This window comes from Micropterus dolomieu, linkage group LG15, assembly GCF_021292245.1.
Source record: "Micropterus dolomieu isolate WLL.071019.BEF.003 ecotype Adirondacks linkage group LG15, ASM2129224v1, whole genome shotgun sequence".
Classification (NCBI taxonomy): Eukaryota; Metazoa; Chordata; class Actinopteri; order Centrarchiformes; family Centrarchidae; genus Micropterus; species Micropterus dolomieu.
Window position 1 is genome coordinate 20,641,183 of NC_060164.1, and position 27,008 is coordinate 20,668,190.

Sequence of the window (27,008 nt, forward strand, 5' to 3'; positions counted from 1 at the left end):
ATAAAGTGTTTTCTTAATTATAACTCACTGGATAGATATAACCTTATTGTTCAACACAAGCTAGAAACAGAGCATGTTTTATGTTTTTGCTTAAAAATGACTTAAACGATGAATTGATTATGAAAATAGTTGTCGACTAATGCATTAATACACTAATTGTTTCAGCTCTGGTCTAATCCAATATTTATTGCTCTAATAGTTAACTAAAGTTTGCACATACGTTTATTATAGATATTCTTCTGCTTCCATTCCCCATTGAGAAAGTTGCCTCCAGAAATAAGTGCATTTTCTGAGGAGCGTACTGCACACATGCTTCAGAGAATGATTCACATGCACTGAAAAAGACTATGCTGCAGGGCATGTGCTTCATTAATTCTCTTTTTAATCTATTTAATCTATTTTTTATCATGTCTTTATCAGCATGAGCGCTTGTTCAGAGTGCTGGTTTCCTTCTTTCTCTCTTTCTCAGATAGTGCTTAAAGGCAATCTATGTTTTTTACTAAAACGCTGTTCAGTTCTCAATACCCGTGAAGAGTACATTTCCATATGTAGGGCTGTAGGTCATGTGGAGCTCAGGGGTCGCCGAGCATGTGGTGGGTTTATGTCTTAAGGCCTGGGGTGTGCTGGGTTGTGTAGAGTTAATAACAATGAATCCGGCTGGACGGATGCTGGCTAAATAGAGGTGTTTGCTTGTTTGTTCCTATCACCAACTGCTCATGTGATGTGCGTGGCCGCTTTTCTGCACCATATGGTCTTTTCTGCTGCATGGGACAATTTTTTTCATCCACATGCTGCATGTACGTGCCACATTAACACACATTTAAACCCATACATACACATGCCCACTCTGCATCTTTCTGCAGATCTGAAGGGCTATGCTGACACCATAATGATTTATTATCTCCCTACATGCGTTGATCCGATGATGTCGTAAGAAATTAATGTTGGTGTATATTCAAAATGCATCGTTCGATAGCATAGATTATTTTTTCTTTGATACATTTTTTATTCAGAATTTGGTACATTTGATATTTATTCAATTGCACGATCCAGATTTACAAAAAGCACAGTGGGGAAAGCATGACCCGCTTTTGCCAAATGTTGAGCTGTCTCTCTTTCTCATCGTCATTGAACAGGAGAAAAAATGGCAAATGATGCAGTTGATCACTTTGTATGCATGTATGTTAGTTTGTGTTTTATGTGTATCAAAATGTTCTTCCATCCTCATTTGGCTCCACCTAATTCAAGCAGTGTTTGGAAGCTGGAGGAGCATCTTTGGCTGGGATATACACTGTCAAACTACATTCAGCCTCAGGTCGCCTAATGAGCCCTTACGATAACATATCAGGGATTTCAGCCTCCATTTGGAGTTTTTATGTTGAAAAAAAGGCAACTTGACAAGGAAAATGTTTAGACAAGTTTCTTTCTAAGACTAAGTCAGAAGAGGTCCCCCACACAGAAAATGGCTAGTGAATGTTTTGCCTTTTGCCGGCTATAAGGAGAGGTAAAATAGGGCAACTTGATTAAAATGTCAAATGGAATCAAACATGTAGAAACTGATTTCCCTGGAGCAGCCATAGCATGCTTCTCTGTGCACTATTAATTTTAGAGAACATTTCAATTGCTGTATTATTTAACTGCTATCAAACACAACTTTTGTACTTGCTACTGTATATTTACTTGTCATGCAAAGTGCTGGAGTTCAATGTTTTAGCTTTGACACAGAAATACTCATTCCTCACACATATTACTCATACAGTAAGTTACATGCAAGTGTGACAAATGGCATTATAGTAGTGTGTCGGACTCTGAGTATGTTAGTGAAACACGATATAATCTGTGAAATGCTCACAGGTGATGAATTATGTTTTTTAAATGCAATAAAAATACAATTTCACCACCCAAGGAGCAACAAATTGTAGCTCGTGTAACTTACAAAATTTTGATTCAGCTTGTTGTAAGTGTATATCATTATCTGCATTGTAACAAAAACAGTCTCTCTTTTTGTCTGAAGTTTAATGAGGAACAATAGAGTGTATACCCCCTTTGCCTCCTCAGCCATTGGGGACTACAAAAGCCTTTTGTCTGTCCGTTTGTCTGTCTGTCTGTCCAGAGGTTGCTTTGCTCTCTCGTCTCAAATCTGCTGCCCCGTTTGTTCTTTACACCCCTCAGGGTCTGGAGGCTTCCCTGCTCCCGAAACATCTCTAGGGTTGCAAGACCAATTCAGTCTATTGCCTATTACGTATTGACTTACTGACCTTACATCAGCATTTTCAAGGGAACAGGCTGCTGCTTTTCTGTTTGTCTTGTCCTTCAATGTACTTTTCTTTTATCCGTTACATACACCTCCAAAGTGCTGTCTAGCACCACATTCCCTCCTTGCTGTTATTTTGCCTATGTTGCAAAGCTACAATATTGATATTTTATTGTACCAGAACTAGGGGTGCACAATAGAATGACTCAATATCCTTATTGCAGTATAATATCAAAAATCCTGCAGAAAGTATGCAATAGTTTGTTTATTTTGTGGAGAGATGCATAGCTGTGTGGCTTAGTTGTGTTTGATTAAGGGCCTGCTTGAAACCACTATATAATGATCATGTTTCATTGTTGTCCTGTCACATGCAACTGTGAGTGCATGGGTCCAATATATGGACATACACTAGTATGGAGCATACCACCTGATGTGTGCAAAAGAAAAAAAAAAAGCAAAGCAAGCCAGAGGAGTGAAAACAAAAGAAAGGAAGCAAGTAAGAAGATGTGCGGCTAAGAGAGACAAAGAAAAAACGGAGATCAAAGGAGAAACTTATCAGGAACAGGGCCCATCAACTTGTGTTTTTACATTTCTTTGCATTGTGTCAGAGCACGACGGTCAGTATCATGATATTCTCCTTTCAGTCTTTCCCACAGAATGACATGTTGGGGGGGGGGGGCTGGCTGTATATTGACTAGCAGCTATGTACAGCATGCTAACCTCGACAACCCAGCTGTACTCTAATGTTAACATAGCCGTCCTTATTAGCTAGGCTCCTTACATGCTTACTAATAACTTATTTGAAGGTGGTTCTCCGAGATTGACAGTATTGTACTAAGAACATATTATAATAAGAACATCATTAATAATAAGAACAACATTATCAGAGTTAAATTGAATGCAATAGTTTTAGACAAATTTGTGCAGCGTTGTTCATGATCCTAACCATTCAAATACTGGTTGATTCAGGAATCTTCTCTGCGGGGAAAAGCCGGCAACAATCCTTCCTCCAGCGCATGATCATGTTTTGATTCACAGGCAGGTCCGTTGTCAATGTGTTTGTGAGAGAGACAGAGCGAGTGAGGGGAGGGGCTGAGCGAATCTATGCGCTGCAGTGAAATACGATTTTACACATTTTTTAAAATAGTAAATGAAATTGAAATTGGAAATCAGTATGTGGTGGTCAGCGTTGACATTGGGGCGGGCCGCCACAAATAAATCAATGTATAGGAAACACTGCCTTTAAGTGAATATAATTACTGCTCCTTTCTTTTTCAGATCAGCCAAAGGGTATCTCACTGCTCAAGCTTCTGTAACTACAGAGTTCTATTTATAAATCAGCTTTTGCTGCTGTCATAAAATTAAATGCATCTCCTCCTGTCTGCCACAGGATTTCTCCTGGGAAAGACCAACCAGACAAGGAAGTTCAGAGCAACAAAAGCCTAAAAGCTTTTCAATTGAATCACTATTTATCAGTGAGCAGCAAAATATGACATAGGAAAATATCTTGCCATTAGTACTTCCCTTAGAAGCAATGCAGATAGCGTGTCACCAAGCCAAACATGGTTTTTACTTGATGAGTTTTGTAGAGCCTGCATCCTCTGTAGCTGCTGGGATGTTTTAATGTAGCTGCACTGACATTAAGCTACATTTTTACATTGTAGGCAGACAACCACACCCTTACTTTACTTGGGCTAAGTTTGGCTCTCATCATAAGACCATGTGGAAATCTGTGTGACGAGTGTATGAGTCTCTCTGAGCCCGTCTGTCTCTTTTTTTCCCTGGTTGTTTCTCTCCTATTATCTTCTCAACTTTGGTTTGCTTTAGCACATGTGTGTTTGTGTAAATCTCCGTGTGGAGGCTGCGCACAGCTGCTGTCAGGGTGTGTGATGTGATCTGAGTCAGCTATCAGGGTCGTGGTGGTGATGTGACGCTCTGAGGGACATTAGAAAGAAAAAGCAGATGAGTAGTGCTGATGGTTACCCAGCTGTTGCATCATCCTGGGATACACGATGGAGCCAGATGCTACGTGGAGAGCAGCAGCCGTGTGTTGGCTGCATCAAAGAACATATTAGGTGATGACATAAAATAAACTGGCGCTCATTGACATTACTTCCTGTCCCTTTTCAGCCAGGGTCTGTGATTGGCTAATTTGGAGTGGAGGGAAGAGATTTGAATTGTTAAAAAAAACCCAGAAGATGGTTATTAAAACTTTTTACTGGTGAACGGAAACATAGCTGTAAGAGCGATTAGTCACAGCCAATAAATCTGATTATCCAGCACTGCTTTACAATCACCCCGCTTATTTTAAAGGTCTGAACATCTTATTATATAATGAATAATAATAGCAATTTGCATCAATAGATGACACATGGTTTTTCATTCACAGTCATCAAAATCAACATCAGATGCACATTTACTGTGGACTCAAAGATGAGTGAGCTCTGTCCACCACAGGAAGAGCTGTGCTTGCTTCCTGTCCCTTCTCCTCCATACAAAGAATTCACAGTCATCTTGGAATAATCCTGCCCTTTCACTCCTTAATTCTGTGTGTGCATATGTGTGTGTGAGAGTGAGAGTGAGAGAGTATGTGGGAAATAGTATACGCCTGCCAAAACCATGAGGTCACTATTCCTCTTTATTAGCCCCAACAAGAATTTGAGTTGTTGAAATAGTGGAATAGAGATAGATGACAGAACCCCGCGTAAGGCTGCAACTAAAAATGAATTATTTTCATTAATCGATTAGTTGTTTGGTCCATAAATTGTCAGGAAATGGTGAAAAATGACAATCAGTGTTTCCGAAAGCCCAAGATGACGTCACTCAACTTTCTTGCTTTGTCCAAAACCCAAATATATTCAGTTTACTGTCGTACAGGAGCAAAGAAACCAGACAATATTCACATTTGAGAAGCTGAAATCAGAGAATTTCTACTTATTTTCTTAAAAATGATTGAGTGATTATGAAAATGATTGGTGATTTAATAGTTGATTTAATAGTTTTTTTCAGTCTATAAAAATTTTAATTGTGTATTACCAATATTTAGAATCAAACATTTTTGCATCTCTTCCTGCTTTGTGTTCCAGATGAAACATTTTGCGTTTGTTTGTCTGTGATTGTAAGTTGTAAGAGGTAGCATTTAGTTTATTTCTGACCAACTGTACAAAACCCAAATAAATTCATTGTACTATTATATGCAGCAAAGAAAAGCAGCAAACACTTACATTTTAGAGGCTAGTACCAGAGAATATTTAGCATTTCTGTATTGAAAAATGACAAAATAACACAAAATTACCCAAGTTTTCTATTGATTAATCAATTAATTGTTTTAGTTCTTGTTGTTTGAGCTCAGTGTTTCTTAAGGATTATTCAGAGTAACAAGGCCTCTTTATTTTTGATGATACTTTTTGAAATTTACCTGCATTGTATTGAGGTGGAGGCAGAAATCCAAGAGATACTGTATCTGAAAATCTGTCTGCATGGCCGGACACCACTAGAGTTAAGTGAGAAAATATGTTTTTTGTAATTGAGGTGAACTAACCATTTAACTTTAGAACTGTAAGGAGCGCACGTTACTCAGACAGCTGTGCCTCCTTCGTCAGACCCACCACTGCATTCCTCCAGCTGTGCCATGTATTTCATGTGTGATAGCAAGAAGGTTGGCACCACACAGGCTGGTATGCATCGTATTCAGGCTCCTCAACCACATTCTCGTTAACCTTGCATTCTGCAGTGGTTAGACGGCAAGCCTTCAGATGCTTTGGTTAAAGTGGGGAGGGGAAACCACGCATAATTATAGTGTAATTGCAGTGCCGTTGTTGTTCTTTGTAGGCTTTCTCTAATAATGTATGCATAGTGTGTTGTTCCAGCGTGGCATCCAAACACAATATCTGTTCCATATCTAACACATAAAGTGGTCAAATGACTGCAGCGTAGCACGTTAACTAAGCAGAGGATGCATGTCATAAAAGCATGAGATACTGGGTTGTTTGATTGGATTTAAGGAAATCAAATCTTGCATTGTTCTCCTATCTGTAGTCCTTGTTTCCCCAAACTAATTCTTATTATAATAAGGGTTAGGGTTTTATTATTATAAGAATTAGTTTGATGAATGATGCAGAAGATTTTATTAAGTAAAGGTTAGGGTGAATTTAATGTTATGGTTATTGTTAACGGGGTTTCAACATAATAAAGTCTTATGTTTGTACTCGCTCTATGGATGATTTTGTTCTGAGGATGCACAGTATTTGCAAGTTTACAAGTTTACTCAATTTTGGACATAACCATTCTTGTCAATGACGCAGATCCCCACTTCTCTCTTAGTCTATGTTTTTCCTGTCGCTCTTCACTAACAACACCATAAAAGCAAAACTGACATAGAAATATGTTACAAAACACTTGTTGCATGTTGCAGTACATTACTTATATCACAGTACTTTACAACTCTCTAAAATTCCCATACTAAATGTTTTGCATATATAAAATTGTTGGATATCCTGAGCTGTTACTGTGATGAAAAGCTGATCCCTTTGCATCAGACACAGCTGTTGCGTTGGTACAGTTACGTTCCCAACAGCATCGAGCAAAGGAACTGTCAGAGGTGTGCAGTTGATTAAAATTTTACCCAGGGGATTATTGAGTTGGTATACCAAGTACTTATGAGGTCAAGTGAGCAAGAGCTTAGCTCAATAATCTTTAATTCCTTCTCTGATGGGCTTTTCTTGGCACTTTCTACACACGACAGAGCTCTTGTTATTTCATCAAATTACCATGAATAGCTTCCCTTTGAAACCTGTTTAATTTTGAAAAAATAAATTGTGAAAAGTATTAAAATTGACTAAACCTCAGTATAAACTTGCTGCTAAAAAATAAACTGAGCAGCTGGCAGTACAATTTAGCAGTCAGCCAGCATCAGTCACCAAACTTCTAACATGCTATGTAGCCAGTCAGTTAGAAAACGGCCATACAGATATCATGCTAGCCAGTAAGTCCTGCTTAAAGTTGTTCTTCAGGCCTGGGCAGAGTGGCTGGCTTTGACCTCCTTTCCAGCTCATCTGAAGGAGAGCGAGGGGAGGAGGTAGGCAGGGAAAATAAATGTCCTGCTGGGGAGGCCAGCCAACATTCCTACATCACTTCCTCCTCTAACATCTGGCAATGATCAGGGCAGGATCAGGGCAGGGCAGAGAGAAAAAGAGGATGTATGTTACTGGCTGGATTAGTGTTCATTTGCAGGCGTAGACAGTGAGGCATCGCATTGCAAGACCGCCCACTCAGTCTTGTTCCCCCTACCAGCAAAACAATATGAATACAAGATTCAGTAGATCTCTATCAATGTTTACACTTTGTCTAGTTTAATTAATTCATATGTTCTTTCATACATCTCAGCTTTTGACATCATGTTGAAAAGGAACAAATTATATGTGTTTGCCTGCTTCTGTGAGTATAAATAAAAAAAAGAAGCTTTCTCCTTTCTCAGGATGGCCTAGCTGTGTTGTGTCCGCAGTCTATCAGCAGTGAGCTACCTGGACCAGAGGTGTGTAATAGAACTCACCACTTTATTTTCCAATATTTAAAACAGCTTACTTAATATGACTATCTGTTCGAATAAAAATAAAATCTCTCTTTCAAAAATACCATTGTTTAATCGACTTATACATATTGCAAGTTGCACTCTGATAAGGTAACAAGGATGTAATGTCTTAGTCTCCTAAATATATAATTATTTGGCTAGTTATTTTTATTGTTTCATAAGCATTGCCTCCTGGTCATAGTCTGTTTTTAAAGAGCACTGTGTGTGAAAATCGGACGTTATTGGTTCAACAAAAGTATTCCTGCTGTGTTTTATATACTATTTTAATAATATCCTGTAGATGTGAGTTTGTTTAGATGATATACTAAGAAGATCATTCTCAGAACAGTTCCAGCAGGTGTTATATTTGAAGAAAGGCTCTTATACTGATGTTTATATCAACAAATGTGTCATTGTAGCAGTACCTTTAAAATATTTTATCCTTTGTGAGCAGTTTTACCGCTGTGGCACTGCAGCAGTAGTTCAGAGATACAGATTATCTGAACTGCTGCTTATTTGTTTTTATCCCAATAGGTGTGTATCAGAGGCAGCAGCAGGTTGCAGCAATGAGTGTGACCTCCTGGTTCCTGGTGAGCAGCGGGGGGACTCGCCACCGACTACCCCGGGAAATGATCTTTGTTGGCCGGGATGACTGCGAGCTCATGCTACAGGTGAGAGCACTTTACACACCAAGTTCTTCACTGACAGCAGCTTCAATAAACCAGAACAGATCTTTGTAGATTACTAAGTTTTAAGATAATATTATAACCAATAAACACACACAGCCTGAGGCATATAAATAACCTGCTGACCTCACAGTAGTCTGTTTCATAAGCTAATTGATTACTGAGTCTGACTACAAATGAGTTCTCAATGCTCATGCTGCTGCAGTAGCAGAACATGTTTATATGTAGGGCTGCAGCTAACGATGATTTTAGTATTCGAAGCTTCGATAGATTATTTCAACGATTCATCAATGCGTCGTTTAAGAAGTACTTTTGCTTGGCAGCGGCGGCGCCTTAGCCCCCCCCCGTAACGGGATCAGCTGTGCACGTTTATAGGTGATAGATATTTATTAGTCCTTTCGTAAATTCATACTGTGTCATACAGCAAACATCAGACCAACTACTAGACAGCCGCTTGACAAACACACAAATCACCCCAGTGCTATATAAGTTATACTACAGGCTTGTGCAGAATACACGACTTTAAGCGTCGGCCGATGGCTGTGCCGTTCACACAACCTGCCGTCATCACGGCAGTCTTGAAGTCTTGTGGTGTTCACACTACGTGACTGATCGGTGACAGGGACACACACACACACACACTACAGGAGCTGACAGCAGCTGTGTCACCCGACGCTGGTCTCCAAACCACGTTTTGTCAAGAAAACACACGTGAAATGTGAAACGGGAAATGAGCGATCCTGCACACGAAACAGCTGTTGTTTGTTATTATAAAGATAACAGTTATAAAGACAAAGAATCTGGGTGAAAGCATAGATTAGCACATGCAGGTAGCAGGGATTGTCTGAGCTACAGAGAGAGGGAGGGGAGTTAAAAGGTGCAGCTCCCGACACGCAGTTAACTCCTGACTGTGAGGTTACGACTCACGGCCCAAAAAGAGAACAACAAACGCACTTGTTCACATTTTGAGCTGAGGACTGCGGCTTACTTTGGCTAGCCTTCAACTCAACAATCAATCAAGATTTCAGCTAAATGCTAAAGTTGCTGTTAATGTTACCTTGTCTGTGGTCCGCTGGCAGAACACCTTTTTGTTCAGCTGCTGTTGTGCTGTTGCCAAGGCGACATAAGTTTCGTTTTACGGTGGACGGACGGTAACATTACAGAGTTGTTGTTTTCTTTAGCATGAAATAATAACATACTTTGGACACTTTCTTCTTTGTCCCTCGTCATTTTCTCTCTCTTCCTCCACTTTGCAAACAGCTACATTATAATCCTGACGTGTTGAAAGCGTAAGCGCGATGTGCGACAGTAATAAATGTCCGTGCGAAACACTGTGCTGTATAGTTACATGGATTAAACGAAGCATCGATGCAAAGAATTTGTGTCGAAGCATTTTATTAATCGATTTCATCGATTTAATCGATAAATCGTTTCAGCCCTATTATATGTCTTCATGTTGGTGCTTGTGTGTGTGTGTGTGTGTGTGTGTGTGTACTGTGGTGGTGTTTGTGCAGCTGTGCATACACCATGGCAGACCATTTGCATGCTCATGTGTACCTTTGGTCACTGCACTATTTATAGAAAGTGGGGCAGATACCTCTAGAGTTAGATCTTATCTGACTGGGTTGTAGTGGGAAGAGGGTGCAATGCATCCATGGCAGCAGTCTCTGTTAAGACATTACATGTTGATACAATGAATGGTACCAGTGTCTGTCAGAGAGGCTGACTGTACACACATCCAGGACTCTAACCGATATTTATTCATTTTTACTGTGGAAAATAGCTTCACTTTTAAGATTGTCCTCTTTGCTGCTGTTTACATATTATCTAGATTTCTGCTTTCTGTGCAGCACTTTGTAAAAGTATTAGTTATTAATGGCTAAAATAAATCATGCTCCATGCTTTTTAGATACCATTTAATCCTATTGGGTGTATGGATCCTTATAGTATCAAATCCAAACTTCAGAGATGTGCAGAAATGTAATCTATTCATGAGTTTTCTGAGTGGAGGAGGCTGAAGCGTATGATTGACTGAAGTATTTTTTTTATCCAAGTGCACAGTACGGTTACTTTCTTTACTGAAAACTGAATTTTTTACTTGAGAAGCTTGCTTTATTTGTCATCACAAGCCATGGCTTTTCTCACCAATGTTAAACACCCTCAAGGTAAACTGTGAGTTTTTCAGCTGTGAGTTTATTGGCCTACAAATAGTCAGTGTGGTACAACCTATTATATTTTATTTTATTCAAAACATCATTCCTATCCTTTCCTATAGTATTATTTGGTGTTTTAAAGTTGATAGGATTTTATATCTTGATGTTCCTATGTTAAATCTAAGCATGCTGTTGCTCACATAGTCTGAATGAGGATGATACAAATTTGACACCCTACTAGTATCACAAAGACGTGTGCTTGCATACATAAAACTTAAAAAATATTTCTGGAGCTTTTGTGTCACACGGTCTTCCACAACAGATGGCATTTGCCCAGTTGTCATATACTTTTTTTGAACACTTTTGTTCTTTTTGTGGTCTCTTCTTCTTGAGCTTGTGAGTTTGTTTTATTAGCTAATGACTCAAGAATTAATCTCATTTGGAAAAATACTACTTTATTTCTGAATATAGACAGCAACACTGTGTCTAAAGTTGACCATGTTGCCCTTTCAGTCTGCTGATTGCTGAGTCTCCCAGTTGGCCTAACTCCTCTCACAGTCCTGTTCTTTGATAAAGAAACTTGGAGACAGGAGAGAAGTAATAAGGGTAATTTACTGAAGCTTGTAGAGTTGTAAAAGATCTGTTTGTTTTTTTCAAACACATTCTTTAATATGTCTCCAATGACCTGAGGGTCTAGTGCTCCTTCATATGTGTGTGTGTTGTTTTATTCATACACTTGTGATGTCTTTGGAATGATAGAAAGATAAGGGAATTGACCCAAATTGAGGACATTTTTTGGCTTTGTGTGTGTGTCTTTACATAGCTGCTTACAGTTGTCCTCCATGTGACTGCTTTAACAAAGCCAAGGCTTGATCACATGGCTAAACTTTAAGTGCTGCCTGTGTCATGCAGCAAATACAACACAAACACATGCTCACAGATAGAATATCAAACTTCTAATAATTGTATGACAGAGAATTATCACACTGTCACTCGAGTGGTCTGAGTGAGTGTTTTGTAAATGTTTTGGTGTCATCTTGCAGAATGAATCCATCACACATGTCAGGGGTTTTGACAGTGCTATTTACAAGCTCTGGCCTCATGATTAGAAGAGATTCTTACCGTATTTATTTACTGAAAAGGGGAAGAAGTGTATTAAATACAGGAACACGGTCACCAAGATGTCAGTCTGAATCATCACAATATATTTTTCCTCTGGGTAATAAATTGGATTAAAAAAAGTCAGTGAGGCTGTTGGAGATCTTTCTGTCTCTTGTAATTATATTTTCTGTCTCATGGCTGAACTCATCTACCAGTGTGTTTGTTTGTAGTTTTCTTGTTTCCTTGATGAATCAAATTTGCCTTGTGTCTTTATCTCTTCCTCTTTTGGTTATATGCAGTATTTTGTCCCTTTCTCTTTCACTCTTAGACTCTCTTAGAATTATATGCGCAAGATTAATGTACGTTAACTCATGTAAGCATATTTTGGTAAAACGGGTCTGTATCTGTTCATTTTGAACACTTTGCTTTCACTTAAGATGTATTTACTTCGCTGACACTCACTTTTTAGTTATGTTGTGCTACTTCACATCGGTATTCTAAGTTGCCTCTGCACATATTCAGTTGGTCAGCAGTATATCTGTGTGTAACAGCATGACTCTGCTCTGTCCTGTGGTGTGAGTTGGTTTCTATCCTGTTTGAGCTAGCCTAATCTCACTAAGGTAATCTGTTCAACGGCTGGCTCTCTGGAGTCGATTTCCATGCCTTTAATTCAGCAACACTTTTATTGAAATATTTGTTTCAGCATGAGTGTGCCGTCCAGTTGTCTTTTTGTTTAAACATGAATTTGAGATTCAGCTCCCAGAATCAGCATTCATCGACTTCAGCACAATAAACTCATGGAACTCATTGTGCAAATTACTTTCATTTTTGTTGTTATGGTATTAGTTAATTTTCACTCCCATGTTGTTATAAATGCATGATTCGTGAGTCTGACAAAGTGATTCACTTGCACAACACCTCAGCACAATTATTGGATTTGTTAGATCAAACTGTGCTAATACATATTCATATTTATCTGACTTTATCACAGCGTTAAGTCAGCACAGGAGAAGGCTGAAACCGGAATCACTGAGAAAACTTTCTTACCTTACACCTGCCATTTTAATATCAGACAAGCAGCTGCAAACTCAGACTCAGGAGACTTTTGAATAACTAAAACTAAAATAGGAATTGTTAAAGCTGATGTAAAAGCAAACTATTTGATGTTACTATTGATGTCCCTTATCTGAAGGGCGTTATTACAGACATTTGGAGATTCAGTCAGTGTCAGTGCATACTTACACAAATGTTTTAAAATTCTGTAACATTGATACATGAGAGGGATATTTGCCAAATTCCATAATATTTTGATATGTGAGGCTCACATCATCTTTTTTTTCACCACACAGAGGAAGGTTGCAGTGTTTGCGCTAGAAACGATTTACCCTCAAAACAGCTAGGCTTGAATCTAGACACCACAGAAAATCCATACTTTCACCTCCAGTCCTTCATTGTTCCAGTGCTCTCCTTGTGTGTATGTGTGAGTTTGATTGTGTGTGTGTGTGTGTGTGTGTGTGTGTGTGTGTATGTGTGTGTGTGTGTGTGTGTGTGTGTGTGTGTGTACAGCTGTACGTGAATGTGAAGGTGTCGGTATGTTGTGTGCAGTGTCAAAGACATTGGAATACCTGCTGAAAAGCTTCAAGTTGATATTATAATAGATATCATGCATAGTAACATTGAGGCTTACTATCAGAAATACATTCTTGACATTGGATGCTCATACCTCCACAGAGATTTGTAACATAGCAGTCTGCTCTGGTCACACACAGCCCTCTAATGGTTTGTGTAAGTAACAGTTGTTAATCTGCAGAAGAGCAGCACAGATGAGTAAAACTAATATTTCCATCTGTCTGATCTTAATAACTAGATCTAAGTAATCATATTAATTTCTCAAGTGTAACAACTGGGTTCGTATTTGTGTATGTTTTTGTTTGAAGTCGCGCAGTGTGGATAAGCAGCATGCAGTGATCAACTACGAGGCTGGGACTGACGAACACAAGGTCAAGGACCTGGGAAGCCTGAATGGGGTGAGTACAAAGAGAAATATGCTAAACAGAGAAAGGTTAGGACAAAGATAAAAGGACAAGAGAGATCAAATACAGGACAGAAATGAAAAGAGGAAAGAAGGAGGTCACAGGATGGATGAGGGATAAGAAAATCAGTTTAACCAGCTGAAGGAGGAGTAACAGGGTTTAGAAAGAGATGGATAGAGACTATACAGGAAAAACAATTATATTCAAGGTAAAGGTAGAGGGAGATAAGGTTCTTAGGGTTAGAGGTTAACCTATTTTTTGGCAGTCAATATGACCTTCAATTTTTCTGCTGCTAATCAACCTCTCAATGAAGATCTTTATCAGTGCTGAGGTCAATTGAAATCCAAGCCTAATTATGCAAATCACAACTTAAGGGCACAATCTGTGATCCAAATATAAACAGGGCCACTAAAAATCGTAACACAACCTTGGGACTTCCATCACCAGATTATGCAGGTTGAGGGATAGATAATATATCAAAACTTACACTATACACTTCATCACTGTAAACATAATTGATGATAAGTCCAAACATTTATCTGTAACTTTAGTTGTAATTCTGTGTTAGTTGTTATTATCTATAACTTTAAGGAACACAAACTGTGTTTTTCCCATTTCTCTGTTTGACATTGTAGCTCAGTAAAATCCTGTTACAGCTGCCACATGCCATTAGTCATGTGTAGTGATTAGCACTCCCTACACGCCCACCAGATTGGACACATATGCAGCTTGTCCCTCACATCCTCTCCAGCCCTTAGACAGGAAGTCAGAGTCAGAGCCACTTCCTGCTGTGTCATTAACCATCTAGCTTCTTTGGCTGGATTCAGAGGAAGTTTTCTCCTGCTGAGTCAGTGGATATACAGAGATTTGCCACAGTGGTGTGAGTAAAAAAGTTGTGTTTGGGCAGTGTCACAATGTACTGTCTTTCTGGGGTTGCTACACGTTGCTGTTTTGTTAAGCTGTAATGAATTCATCTCACTAGAGAGTAGACAGGAATGTTTTATTACAACAGCAGTGCAAGTATGATAGAATTTCATTTGCACTGCAGCGAAACCTTATCTGTCTCAGAGCCGCATAATAGAAGGAGGGGTGAAAGGGGGGAATGGGAGTGGGAGAAGGAAAAAGATGGAAAAGAAAACAGTCAAAGGGAAAGACATGTATTCTCATACTTAGGCCTTTAGTCCTGGCTGTGCAAACTAATTTCTTATAAAGGAAGCACCGGGATCAGCTGATTCCGCTGTTCAGCATGGCTTCATCATGCATACTAGGACCGTACTGACTACATCCCAAAACTAATTAATTCATCAATTACTGTCTGGCAGCAAGAAAGTATCCTCAATGTTACGGCTTCCAAAATCCTGAAACCAGAAAAAAATATCTGACAAACATCTAAGCGAGAGTTGGAAAAATGGTCAGAATATTAATCAGCAAGTATTTTAAATAACTAATTGTTAGAGATATTTTACATCATTCTCTTGTTACAGCTTCTCAAATTGGAATTGCTACTTTTCTTTGTTTTATGTGTGAGTAAACTGAATATATTTGGGATTTGGACTGTTTTTTTGAAGTTGAAAATGTTGATGTGGACTTGTTGAAATTATTATTGGCATTTTCACTATTTTCTGATAGATCTTATAGACAAAACAATTATCAATTAATTGAGAAAATAATTGAAAGAGTAGTCAATAATAAATATAATTGTTAGTTTCAATGCTAATTAAAACTTGGCAGCACAGACCCTGCTATGTGTGACACAACTGTGCCTAATCAGATGCTTATTGTGGTGTCATCTTTCTTTACTTTACTTTTTCTTAGATGGAAGATTTTAATATTAACATTCACACATAACCTATAGTTGAATTTGTGTTAATGTTATTTTTTATTGTTACACTTGATTTTAATTACCATCTCTTTTTGTATTGCTTTTTCCTCCCATTTGCAGACCTTTGTAAATGATGTCCGCATCCAGGAGCAGATGTACATCACTCTGAAGTTGGAGGACAAGCTGAGGTTTGGATATGATATCCTTTTCCTTTTCCGATCTTTTAACCTCCTCAGACCTCACATCCACTAGTGGGTTGATCATTACCAAGATGCCTTTTTTTTTTTACTGTGTGCTATATGATGATATTAGAATTTACAGCTTGCAGTAGTAAATTGTTTCATGCATCTGTACCAGTATTTCCCTAACCTGTTTGCCTCACATACCAACCTTTTCACGGTGGTGAGAGGAGAGCTCACTGTGCCTGAGGAGGCTCTAAAGGTAAGAGCACACACAACCAACCTGTGCCCTAACACACCACTCTCAAGTATCAATGTTTGTCATGATACACAGTTGTTTATACTACTTAAATCAATTGTTTAATTTTCTCATCCTCCTTCTAGCATGAAAAGTTCACCAGCGGCCTCCAGCTGAGCAAGAAGCCATCCAGCGGTGAAAGCACTACAACCACAACCACAAGCAAGTCTCCCACTAAGACCCCAACAAAGACACTGAAGTTAGCCAGCGGCAGCACACAGAGGCCGGTGGAGAGTAGAGCAACAGACGGGGTCACTTCTTCCAAAGAGCCAACAGCTAAACCACTGGACGCTCACAAAGCAGAGGAGAGGTTAGGAGGTGAGAGACAGGTCATAGAGGAATTTGTGACAGTATAATAAATGTGAGGAACTTTTTTTTGGTGACTGTTTAACATTGTTATTACCTAATATTTAATGTTAATGCAATGTGCTATGTTGATTTGGTCTGTTGTTTACACTCTTTCCTTAAAAGTTTGATTTGTTGACTGGCAACATTTTACTTTAAAACATACAAACAATATCTTCAATTCAAATCTTGCAACTATGTTCAAACAATATACTAATACCCTGTAAATGCTAAAATGTCATTGTTTCAACGCCAATTCACAGAATTTGTATTGTGACTGTCTACAACCCCAAGAGAACAGGCTTCTGTGTTCTGCATTCATATACTGTAGGTGGAGACATTTACATGGTCCACATTTGTCACATATCACCTCTGTATTTTTAAACCCATTTTCAGACAGAATATGATGAAATTAAGTGTGGTATGGTTTTATCTCAGACCAGTAGGGGGTGGACATGGTCACAACGAAAGGGCTTTAACCACCACACCAACATGCAGTCACTATGTTTAAACGTAAAGGAGGTTTACATCTGAGGGTGTCCCTAATAAATGACCGGGCTGGAGTGCCAGCAGGGGTCCTGGGTAAGCTCCAGATGTTGAAACAAGGCCCCATGGGTGGAGATTAAACAGTAACATCGTCATAGTGCCTGCATAATGCAAACCCATATGCCTGCACTACTTCTCTGAAAATGCAGTAACCTTCACAGGCACGCAAATACATTCGCACATTCTGACCAAAAACAAGCATACGATGTTGCATGTCTCCCCATCTGCTGCTCACATTTTTAATGACACTCTCTCTGTGGTTTTGTGGATGTTATCCTGCAGTGGTACAACTATAATACCAGGCATCACCCAGATATTATACCTCTAAGTGAGCATACATTCAGTAGCTTTTATATAGAAGGCTCCTTCTTACTGCACATAATTTGGCACAGAGCATCTATAATTATCCTGATATACGGTGATTAAACTTACATAGCTCAGGGTAAGTGGTACTTAAAGGAAAAGAAGGTAAAGGAAGAGGATAGAGCAGGAAGAGGTCAACGCAGGAGGTGGCGTCCTTTGGCACAGTGGTCTCAGATGCAACATCGGTGGTTGAAATCCTGGTCTGGAGACCTTTGTTTCATGTCATTCCCCTTTTCTCTCAACTATTCCTGTCATTTTTCTACTGTGCTGTCCAATTTAAAAAAAGAAGTTACCACAGGATGCTTGCCCCATGTGAGCTTTCGTTCTAATGGTGACAGAGAGGAAAACGGAAAGTCCCTCTTTCATTTGAAACTGTGCGTCTGAGAGAGAGAGTAAGAGAGAGCGTGATAGAGAGTGTGCACATGTGTATGTCCATCCTGCTCAAGTTCTGAAAATAGGTCAGTGGTGCAAGACCCGACCAGAGGGGTATTAATGCACAAACACACAAACAAGAGCAGCTGGTTTCACTTTGTGTCATCATGATACAATGAACAGTTTAGGACAACAGTATGACAAGTATGTAAACTACATAACGGAATAAACATGTTATACTTGACAGGCTGCAGTTAAAGGTACGTTAAAATGTGCTCTTTCTGCGGGGCTTTAGTTAAATGTGTCTGATGATTTGTCCATCTGTCTCAGGGGACGTTACAGCGCTGCCTCGTGGGACCCCCCTGTATGGCCAGCCGTCTTGGTGGGGGGATGGGGATGCAGACGATGAGAACTCATTTAAACAGGAAACAGGAAAATCATCCAACAAGAAACATGACAGCTCCATTTCAGGTACGAGGTACTCCGATTTCAAACTTGTAACTATCATCACACAGATTTCAGATCATGCAGTGCAGAAAAGGATGCATACAGTTTAATACATAATATTGACAAAACATCAGTGCTGTAAATGGAAGAAAGTTGGTTTATTGTCAAATGATGCCTCTGTATTTGTATTAGACTGAAATGCTGTAAAAATGACAATTATACAGTTTTATGTGAATGTACAATTTTTTTTTTTACAAAAATTCGATTATCAAAGTCTTTAATATTATGGTAGCCATGTACTATGTGACGAATCAGTAAATTTAACATACCAACCATCCTTTCTATAGTTTGTGTGTGAATGTGAAAAATGTGGGCAAAAAGGATATAAATAGTAAATATTTTTGTACAGCAGGAATATATTACTGTATGCTACAAAACAGTTTAACTACTGATGAAATGCAATGCTATGTTAAATCATACAGTGCAGATGATTTATTTATTAGTAGTGAAACAGTAGCTCTCCCAGTTTATTTGCTCTCTGTGTTGAAAGGGTAATTGCCAGTCAGACTGTGTGTTTGTTTGTGTAACAATGTATATCCAAGTGCACACAAAGGCTTTTTTCAGAGCCTTTTATGTGCGTATGTCTGCTTACCTACAATATGTGTGTGTAGAGTGACCGTTGGACTGGGGGATCCCGTTAACTGGTGGTGGATAGTCAGTGTAACAGGATTAGAGGCTACACCAATAGTCAAACAGCTCAGTGATGCAAAATCAGTCTGTGCCAGGCTGGTTTAGTGTGGACCAGTGTTGTCAGAAGGAGTGGGGGGAGGTTAATCATACACAAACATTGTAGCAGACTGAAGCGTCCTTAAATCTCTCGCCACATCTGGATGGATAGTCTGGCAGCGTCTTCACCAGCCTAAAAAGGAATGCTTTCTTCATCAACTCTTTTAAACAATCAGTTAAAAATTATTTCTGTGTTATACTATGCAGATGTAGCAATATTTTTTTCTGTTAGCGTGAGATTAGAAAATATTTTTATTTTGGAATAAATCTGTGCAAGCGTGGCAGGGTGATTTGAAACCCTAAAAGCTTTCCAAAAAATCAGACAAATGGGATTGGCTACTTCAGTCATGGAAGTGGGTGAGTGGAAGGTGTTTTGCCCTCTTGAATTGACTTTTTGAGTACTGAATGGATGTTGTTATGTTGAATTTGTTTTGTGAAGCAGCATGCTCTTGGGGGTGTTGCACGGTGTATTGTTGTAGTTTACATGGACCTCAGCATCAAAAGAAGATCTTATTGGTGTACATATTCTTTAAAACAGTGTAAGTACGCCCTCTAATACCCAGTTAACATCAGATATATCAGTGAAGGAGAAGTGAAAGTGAGAAAGAGAGTTTAAGGACAGGAAGCAGTTCTGTTTGCTGGTGTGTTTTTTGTTGCATGCATGTGTATGTCAGTTAAGTGTGTGAGTTAGTGTGTGTCCTTTTCTTCTTCCCAGTGAATAGGCTGTGTTGTCAGAGCCCCCTACCCCCTTCCTTGTGTATTGTCACTCAAGCCGATTGGGTTACGCCATTGAACCAACCCCCCCATTCCTCCTAACACACACACACACTTTACACACAGCATTCAAACAAACCACTCTCTTACAGCAGCGATCATTAGCTAACCACTTTCTAATTCGCCGGTAAGTTTTGCCCTCAATTCCATATACTTTGGCTAATGGGGCTAGTAAAGTGCTTTCAATGTGAATCAACTTTTATTCATGTGACATCCACTTACCTTGCACTTTCTTTATTACCCGTGGCTCTTTTAAGAAGTATTTGGTCAGTTAACTCTTTTTAGCTCTTAGAATTTGAAATGAGAAGGCAGAAGCACTGCAGGTTATTACTGGGTTGTTGGTTTAACTTTTGCCACTGTTATTTAAGCAGAGGCCTTTTGTAAGTGTCTTGAATGCCCATATATTCCAGTGCTGTGTCTGTTGTCGGTTTAAATCTTTGTATGTAGTAGACTCTAATGGAAAATATTAAAGCTGATTTTATGGAGCCTAGGTTTTACATGTTTATTAAAACCACAAAAACATTCTGCAGCACAGTCAGTATTAGTTTGAACTGTATGGTCTTTACATGAATAGCATTAAACTCATTCATAAAACTTTTAACTTCACAGAAATTACTAGGTGCTTCCCAGACAAGCCTTGTGACTTGTGGTGACATCAGTGGAAGCTCTGACAGTATTCACACGTATTACATCTGTGAGATAAAGGAAGTTTAGTCAGTTCATCATAATTTCAAGAAAGGAACAAATAGAGATACGGTACCGTGGTTTTGTCTGTTTTACCTGTTTAATTTTAGTGTTGGTAGAGAGCATGGATATAAATGTGAGCACTGTAGTGACTCTAAAATCTTCCCAAACCTCCGGAGCAGCTTATGCTGGCAACTACAGAACCAAAGAGATTTTTTAGCACTTCAGTTTAGTTGATAACACTCAAGTGGAAAATAAGCCTTTAATTCAGATCTGTTTCTGGGAAGATCCTGCTTTGTCTTATGAGTCCTCAAGTGGCACAATCTTATTTATAGACTATTTTATTCATAAGAAATTCACTCACTATTTGTTGCCTGTAATTATATTCTGCAAAGTCAGTTTCTGTATCTTGATTCGTATTGCTGGTTGCCATATGTTCCTACAATTCCTCCCCAAAATGAAGCAGATGGCCCCACTAATTTGTGAAAGTATCATTTATCATATTCAGATCCCACAGAGGCTCTGTTTGTTAATATGAACAGATGAGAAAATAAGTGTTCCATATTGTGAGTATCCCAACGCAGGCTTTAAAGAGCTGTACCAGCACTTCTTGTGCTGAGCAACTTAACATGACTTTTGTGTGTTTGCACATATATTTAAATGAGAGACAAAGAGTAAAATAAAGAGACAGTGACAGAATGTATATGTGCAAGTCTTTATAGTATTTTTGTGGTGCTTGTAGTTTATAGGGCTGCATTCTCCCCCAGAAGGAGACAGTAATTTTGATAAATGGTGAGACACTTGCTGGAGAGAGGGCCATGATTGAATTGATCCATTTTGGGCCTAGCTTGACCTTTCACTTTTGACTTTTGATATTGAATCCTTGTATTCATCTCCCACTGTGACGTAATAAACTAATAAATGCTCAAGATTAAGATAGTCCAGATTAACAGTGCACTCCTGTACTATATCAGTTGTACAGGAGTGGATGTTCTTATGACAACTCATAAGTCTAGTAACACTGCTATACCACTTTTTGTTATGGAAATGATACTGTTTTGTCATTCTAGTCATACAGATCTGTTATGTATAACCGGTTTCAACTCCAAAAGCTTGAACCAGGTTTCTCTGAGCATAGATTTTTTTAAATAATGCTAATAAACATCAAAATTTAAATCATGTAACCTTAGTAACATCTTGGTACATACTTTTCACTCTCAGACAGCAAAGAGGCACGTCGAGGGGAGAAAGCTAAAGAGGACGGCCTTCATGCGTCCGCCGCCCATGATTCCAGTTACTTTGAGATCCCTACCAAGGAGGGTCACATGGCGAATAACGGCATCCATGAGATTCCCACCAAGGACACAGAGGGCACCACCACTCACACTAGCACCACTACAGGTAAAGTACACAATTAATTTGTTTGATTTCTTTTAAATGGGAATGTAAGATTATGGATTATGGTGTCTGTGTTAACAAAGTTTACCTCTGTAGTTCATAATGATATCAGAGATAATAAATCACTTGCACATTAATTTGTGACAGGAGCACGATTGGTATATTTACATTATACTTCCTGTACACATTTGAGTCCCATTAAGTCGGTCTTTCTGAGAAATGTGTTAGAATCATTTATGCCACAAAGACACATTCATTTACAACAAAAAAAGGAAGTGGCCACTGTTTGTCTAGAACAAACAGAGTAGCAATCATTCTGCAATATAGGTATGGACTGTATTTGGAGAACTATCCATGTACTGTATATATTTCCATAATTTAACCAAGAAGTCCTTCATTTTTTGTACTTACTGACTGATACAGTAATTGTCTGCTCCACAGCTCAAGGTCACGCCTCCTTCACCATAGAGTTTGACAACACTTCTCCTGGGAAAGTCACCATTAAAGACCACGTGTCAAAGTTCACACCCGACCACCACAGATCTCGCTCTAAGAAGAGTGGAGCAGGAAGTGGAGGAGCAGGAGGAAGGGACTTGAGCACTCTGCAAGCCGCTATGATGGCATCGGAGAGCAAGGTGGCAGATTGGCTGGCCCAGAACGACCCCACGCTGGTGCGTAGCGAGTCAACGGAGGACGACAGCAAGAGCAACAAGAGCATCAAGAGTGACGTGCCAGTCCATCTCAAAAGGCTAAAAGGTGGAGGTGGTTTTCTGTTAACATTTCTGTGTCTGGGTTATGTAAATGTTTTTGTTATACCTGCTATACTTTGCTATGCTATTCCTTGATGATTTCTCCTTAAGTCCTTTCTCTCACAAAAAACTCTAAGTTGCTCTCTGCGATAATAATCCCTCATAAGTTATCAGTAATTTCCCCTGAATCATACCACTAGTAAGTAAGTAAACTTTTCCACATAATCAGCGGACCATACGGGTGCGGGCAGAGCATTCTATAGTTTAGTTGCAACGGCCTAAAAAGCTCAATCACCACGGGTCTTAAGGCAAGTGTGTGGGACAAACACCGAATTTTCCTTATTAGATCTACGAGAGCAAGCTGATGAATTAAAGGCGTGGTAGTTTAGCCAGAAATGCAGTATCATACATTAATTTTACATACTGTGTGTAGACTGTGTGTATTCCTTGTTAGGAGCAGGGGTTGTTGGCAGTGGTAACCAAGCCAGGGGATTAGCAGCTAGCAGACAGAAATTTACTCCTCTGACGTCCAGTGGCAAGGCTTAGCATGAGTAGAATAGTACAGCCCCCTAGTGAATTTCACTTTGTTCCCATTTACAGACATAAAATCAAGTGAGGAGCATACGCATTCTACTTCAAGGCAGTTAATGCCTGACTACAAGAGCTTGATTTTGATTTTTTTTTTCTGCATTGTCAGCGTGGACATGAACATTTTTTCTTACCTCTGAGGGCTTACCGCTGAAGGTTTGAGATTGCTACGTCTGTAAATTGCATGCCACTCTGCTTTTCATTGTTCCCCGCAAGCAGCCAACTGCTGAGTAGGCTCCTGCTGCCAGGGGCTTTTGTGAGAATTGGCCAGACGAGGCAAGGCCATGTGCCTCCAGTAAAGGGAATTTAAGTTTGATGCTAAGCTAGGCTATTGTAGAATACATGCTGTTCATGAGTTAATTAAATGGAGGCCAATTTATGATGTTGACGTGTGGGGGAGGCACCAGGAGACAGGAGCTGATGAAAATGGAAATCTATGAGGCATGAGTGGAAACGGGGAAGCTAATTCATTAGATGTGGTTAGTATTCCCTGCATGTCAACTGGCTGACAGAATGGCTCACCTGATAAATGATTATGTTGCTAACTGACTGTCTGACTGACTAGTCAGGGGCTGCTAGACACTGCAGTTTTTCCATTTGAAGTTGTGGCTGATTGATACTTGATGTGCTGGACCTTAGGATTTCAGCACCAGGAGCAAAAGAGGGAAATCAGACAAGAACAGCCAGGCTTGAACTGTGGTTGTGACTTGAGTTAAGGGAGAAAAATCAACAATAAAGAAGGGAAGAGAAAAGAAGGGTGGAGTGAGGGGCAGAAGAGGGAGGGAGAGGACAAAGAGGGACAGATAAGGGCATGTGGACAGCTGGATGGAAAGCTCTCTGTTGATGCTGGCTGTGCATATGTAAGGCGTGAAAAAACAGGTACAGTGGGGAGCGTGTGCGAAAGGCGGGAGAACCTCACTGTAATGCCAAGAGCAGCATTCGCAGCAATAACAGCAAAGGTGATTGGACAGTGACAGGCAGGAAGGAGAGAACGAGAGAGGCTTGTTGCCTGGACTGCAGTGAAAGCGCAAAGGGAGTCGGCGAATGAAGAGAGAGCAGGGTTTTTTTGTAGTTAGTTGTTATAGTAACAGTAATGGAAATGTTGGCTGGGAAAGAGAGAGAATACAGACATACATTTCCAAACAGCAAAAACTAGCAGTGAGCATCTCTTTGTGTGAGAAGGCTGCGGCAGCATGTGTGAGAAGCGCGTCTCAGTGCTGTTTGAGGGCGTATGTGAAGCATGTGCTGCTCAGGTGTGGATTTGTGCGGCTGAAATCCATCGTATCGGTGTTTGCTGCATGTGTGTATTTGAGACATGCTCTACACTGATGTGCAGACAAGCATTGCAGCATGTGTGAGAAGAGGCGTGTGCGATGTGCTCAGGGTGTGTCGTAGAGGTACTAGGCAGAGAGACGGGCAGCGGTTTAGTGAGGAAATTGAGAGGAGGCAACAGAGCAAAAGCTTTTGATTTGTAAGCATCAAGGTGAGTCTTTCTCTTCTTGCTGTAGGGAGCAATGTAGATTATGCATCTTTATACTGTAAATTTTGTCATGTCGTGTGTATTTTAATAAGATAATAATTTCCAATAAGATGTGATTTTGATCAGTGTGAAGGTGTAAATGTCTGAAATCTTTGTGTGATTGAGAGGAATATGTTTTGTGATTTTGATTCATGATTAGTACTTCATGCACAATTCATACTTATTTGCAGAAGTAGAACAAAATAATTGTACTGTATTGTGTGCTCACAAACAGCACAACGTTATGTATGTCTGGGGTTGCATGTCTGCTTGTCAGTTTTGTGCGGCTCTGCATGCATGTAAAGTAAGTGCCTCCTTGTGTCGGGCGCTCAGTGTGTGTGTGTGTGTGTGTGTGTGTGTGCGCGCGTGGAGGCAGAGGCCAGCTCCACTGTGAGTCATGGCGGGGCGAGCGGGGCAGGGCGCTGGACTCTCACAGTTACCTCTGTTCTTCTCTGGCACTGCCAACGGCTTCTTTGTCTGGGGCACACAGCATGAAAGATCTGCTTCTCTCTGTCTGCTGATCTGCTGAAGCTACTGTACACTCTGCTGCTTTCCTTTCTCTCTCCATGTGTGCTGTCTTTTTCTTCTTTTTAATGAAATTTATGCTTTATAAAATTACAATAATAACTTTATTAAAATACATCCATAAAGATGAAGGAGGAGGTGGATAGTAGAATGTGACAAATGAGCTGCAGACTCAGAAATATGCCCAAGGCTACAGAGCATGTGTGATACCCCAATGTAGAAACATTACTTAAAGGAGTACTCCAGCAATTTAAAACTGTTCTTCAATAAAGTTGGGGGCTTGTATGAGATGGATTTAAAAAAGACCCTGAGATGCCTTGACATTTACTCCTTATGGGTCAATGGGTCCCATAACATTGTCTTTAGACTCTCTCTGTCTTTCAAACTTCACACCCACCCATTTGTAACTCAGGCTTTCTGTTATAAATGTGAACTCTCTGGTTCATGGTTAGCTCACCTGGTAAAGTACACGCCACATGTACAAGGCTGAGATCTTATTTTAGCAGCCCGAGTCCACCCTGCGGCCATTCGTTGTGTGTCGTCCCCTCCCTCGCCCCATTTCCAAAAGCTATCCACTGTCCTGTTTCTCTCAATAAATTCATAAACATCTTTAAAAAACAAATAAATTGAAGTTTCCAAGACCGAACCGAGACACCGTGATATCACTATGAAATCATCAGGGTTATTTTCTCAGAAATGACAAAAAAGCTCCTCCAGTGCTACAGAAGACATTATACAGCTGCTTCGCAGGCTGAGTAGAACTAAACATGACGAGTAAACTGATGTATAAAATCAGTGGAGAGCCCTCTTTAAGTGCACAGACTGAATGGCTATATTGATACTGATAATGTCATATACTAATACACACACCTTTGTCTAAATTTGAGTTATACTGTGCTAATTTCTGCTGTCGTTCTCTAATGTGCAATATCTAAATAATTATCCATCATTTCCATACAATACTGTCCACAATTTGACTTTCAGTGCAGATAAATCAAGAAAGAAAGAAAGAATAAGGGAAAAAAGGGATATCAGAGCATCAGACTGATTCAAAGTCACATTGTGGGGACAGTTCCCCAGGCAAACCATTCAGCCATGGAAGCACTTTGTCCTCTTTTCTCATGGAGGGCAGTCCACCTCTAGTACTTTTTTATCTCTTGCACACTGTAGCTGTAGTGAAAAGTAATTTAAGCTTCACCATTTGGTTATAAATTCACTCCAATGAAAGTGTTACAATGTGTAAGCATTGTAAATATTAAAAGTCACACTACATAAGATGTGAAGAGATTAGTTTGATTTAAGTGATCTGCTGGTGAACTTGGACAGATGTAGAATTTAAATACCGTTGTGTCTTTTTGAGCATTTATTTGTTTTGATTTGAGAAATCATGAGACGAAATGATTGTATGTGCAAATTCCAGGATCCGAACCTGTGTGATGTGTGTTAAGTGGAAGTGTTTTCCATTTCCATTTTTTCCTTCCCTCCTCTTTCTGACAGCCTGACTGCTCGTTAACTGAGTGGCTGATTGTGTGAGTGGCTATCAACTCTAGTGGCAGCACATTATATCCTGAGCCTCCTTCAGTTAAGAATTCCCACTCTCTCTCTCTGTTTGGCTTTTTCTTTTCTCCCACTTAAACCGGTTTCTCTCCTTTGCCATCCACCCTTATCTTTTCGTCTTCACCCTATCCTTCTTCCCAGTTCAGCCTCCCTTTTTCTTTCCCAGCCTTCTTTCACTTCCCCTCCTCCTACATCCCTGAAGCCCCCCCCCCCCCCCCCCCCCCCCCCCCCCCCCCCCCCCCCCCCCCCCCCCCCCCCCC

General features: G+C 39.8%; 1 protein-coding gene across 6 annotated transcripts in view; it reads left to right on the plus strand.

Moving 5' to 3' along the window:
• The window catches only part of cep170aa (centrosomal protein 170Aa), a 41,443-nt gene that overhangs the window by 3,537 nt on the left and 10,898 nt on the right, over window positions 1-27,008 (plus strand). For 5 of the 6 annotated variants that reach the window (XM_046070085.1, XM_046070090.1, XM_046070089.1 and 2 more), the window contains exons 2-10: window positions 7,731-7,787; window positions 8,358-8,494; window positions 13,701-13,790; window positions 15,739-15,817; window positions 16,001-16,059; window positions 16,182-16,413; window positions 18,052-18,192; window positions 21,634-21,813; window positions 22,252-22,566. In XM_046070085.1, coding sequence (XP_045926041.1) covers window positions 8,390-8,494; window positions 13,701-13,790; window positions 15,739-15,817; window positions 16,001-16,059; window positions 16,182-16,413; window positions 18,052-18,192; window positions 21,634-21,813; window positions 22,252-22,566 — 1,201 coding nt within the window. In that variant the 5' untranslated portion in view covers window positions 7,731-7,787; window positions 8,358-8,389. Of the gene's footprint in view, window positions 1-4,048; window positions 4,330-7,730; window positions 7,788-8,357; window positions 8,495-13,700; window positions 13,791-15,738; window positions 15,818-16,000; window positions 16,060-16,181; window positions 16,414-18,051; window positions 18,193-21,633; window positions 21,814-22,251; window positions 22,567-27,008 lie in introns of those variants that run through there. The other variant, XM_046070088.1, reaches the window with a different exon arrangement.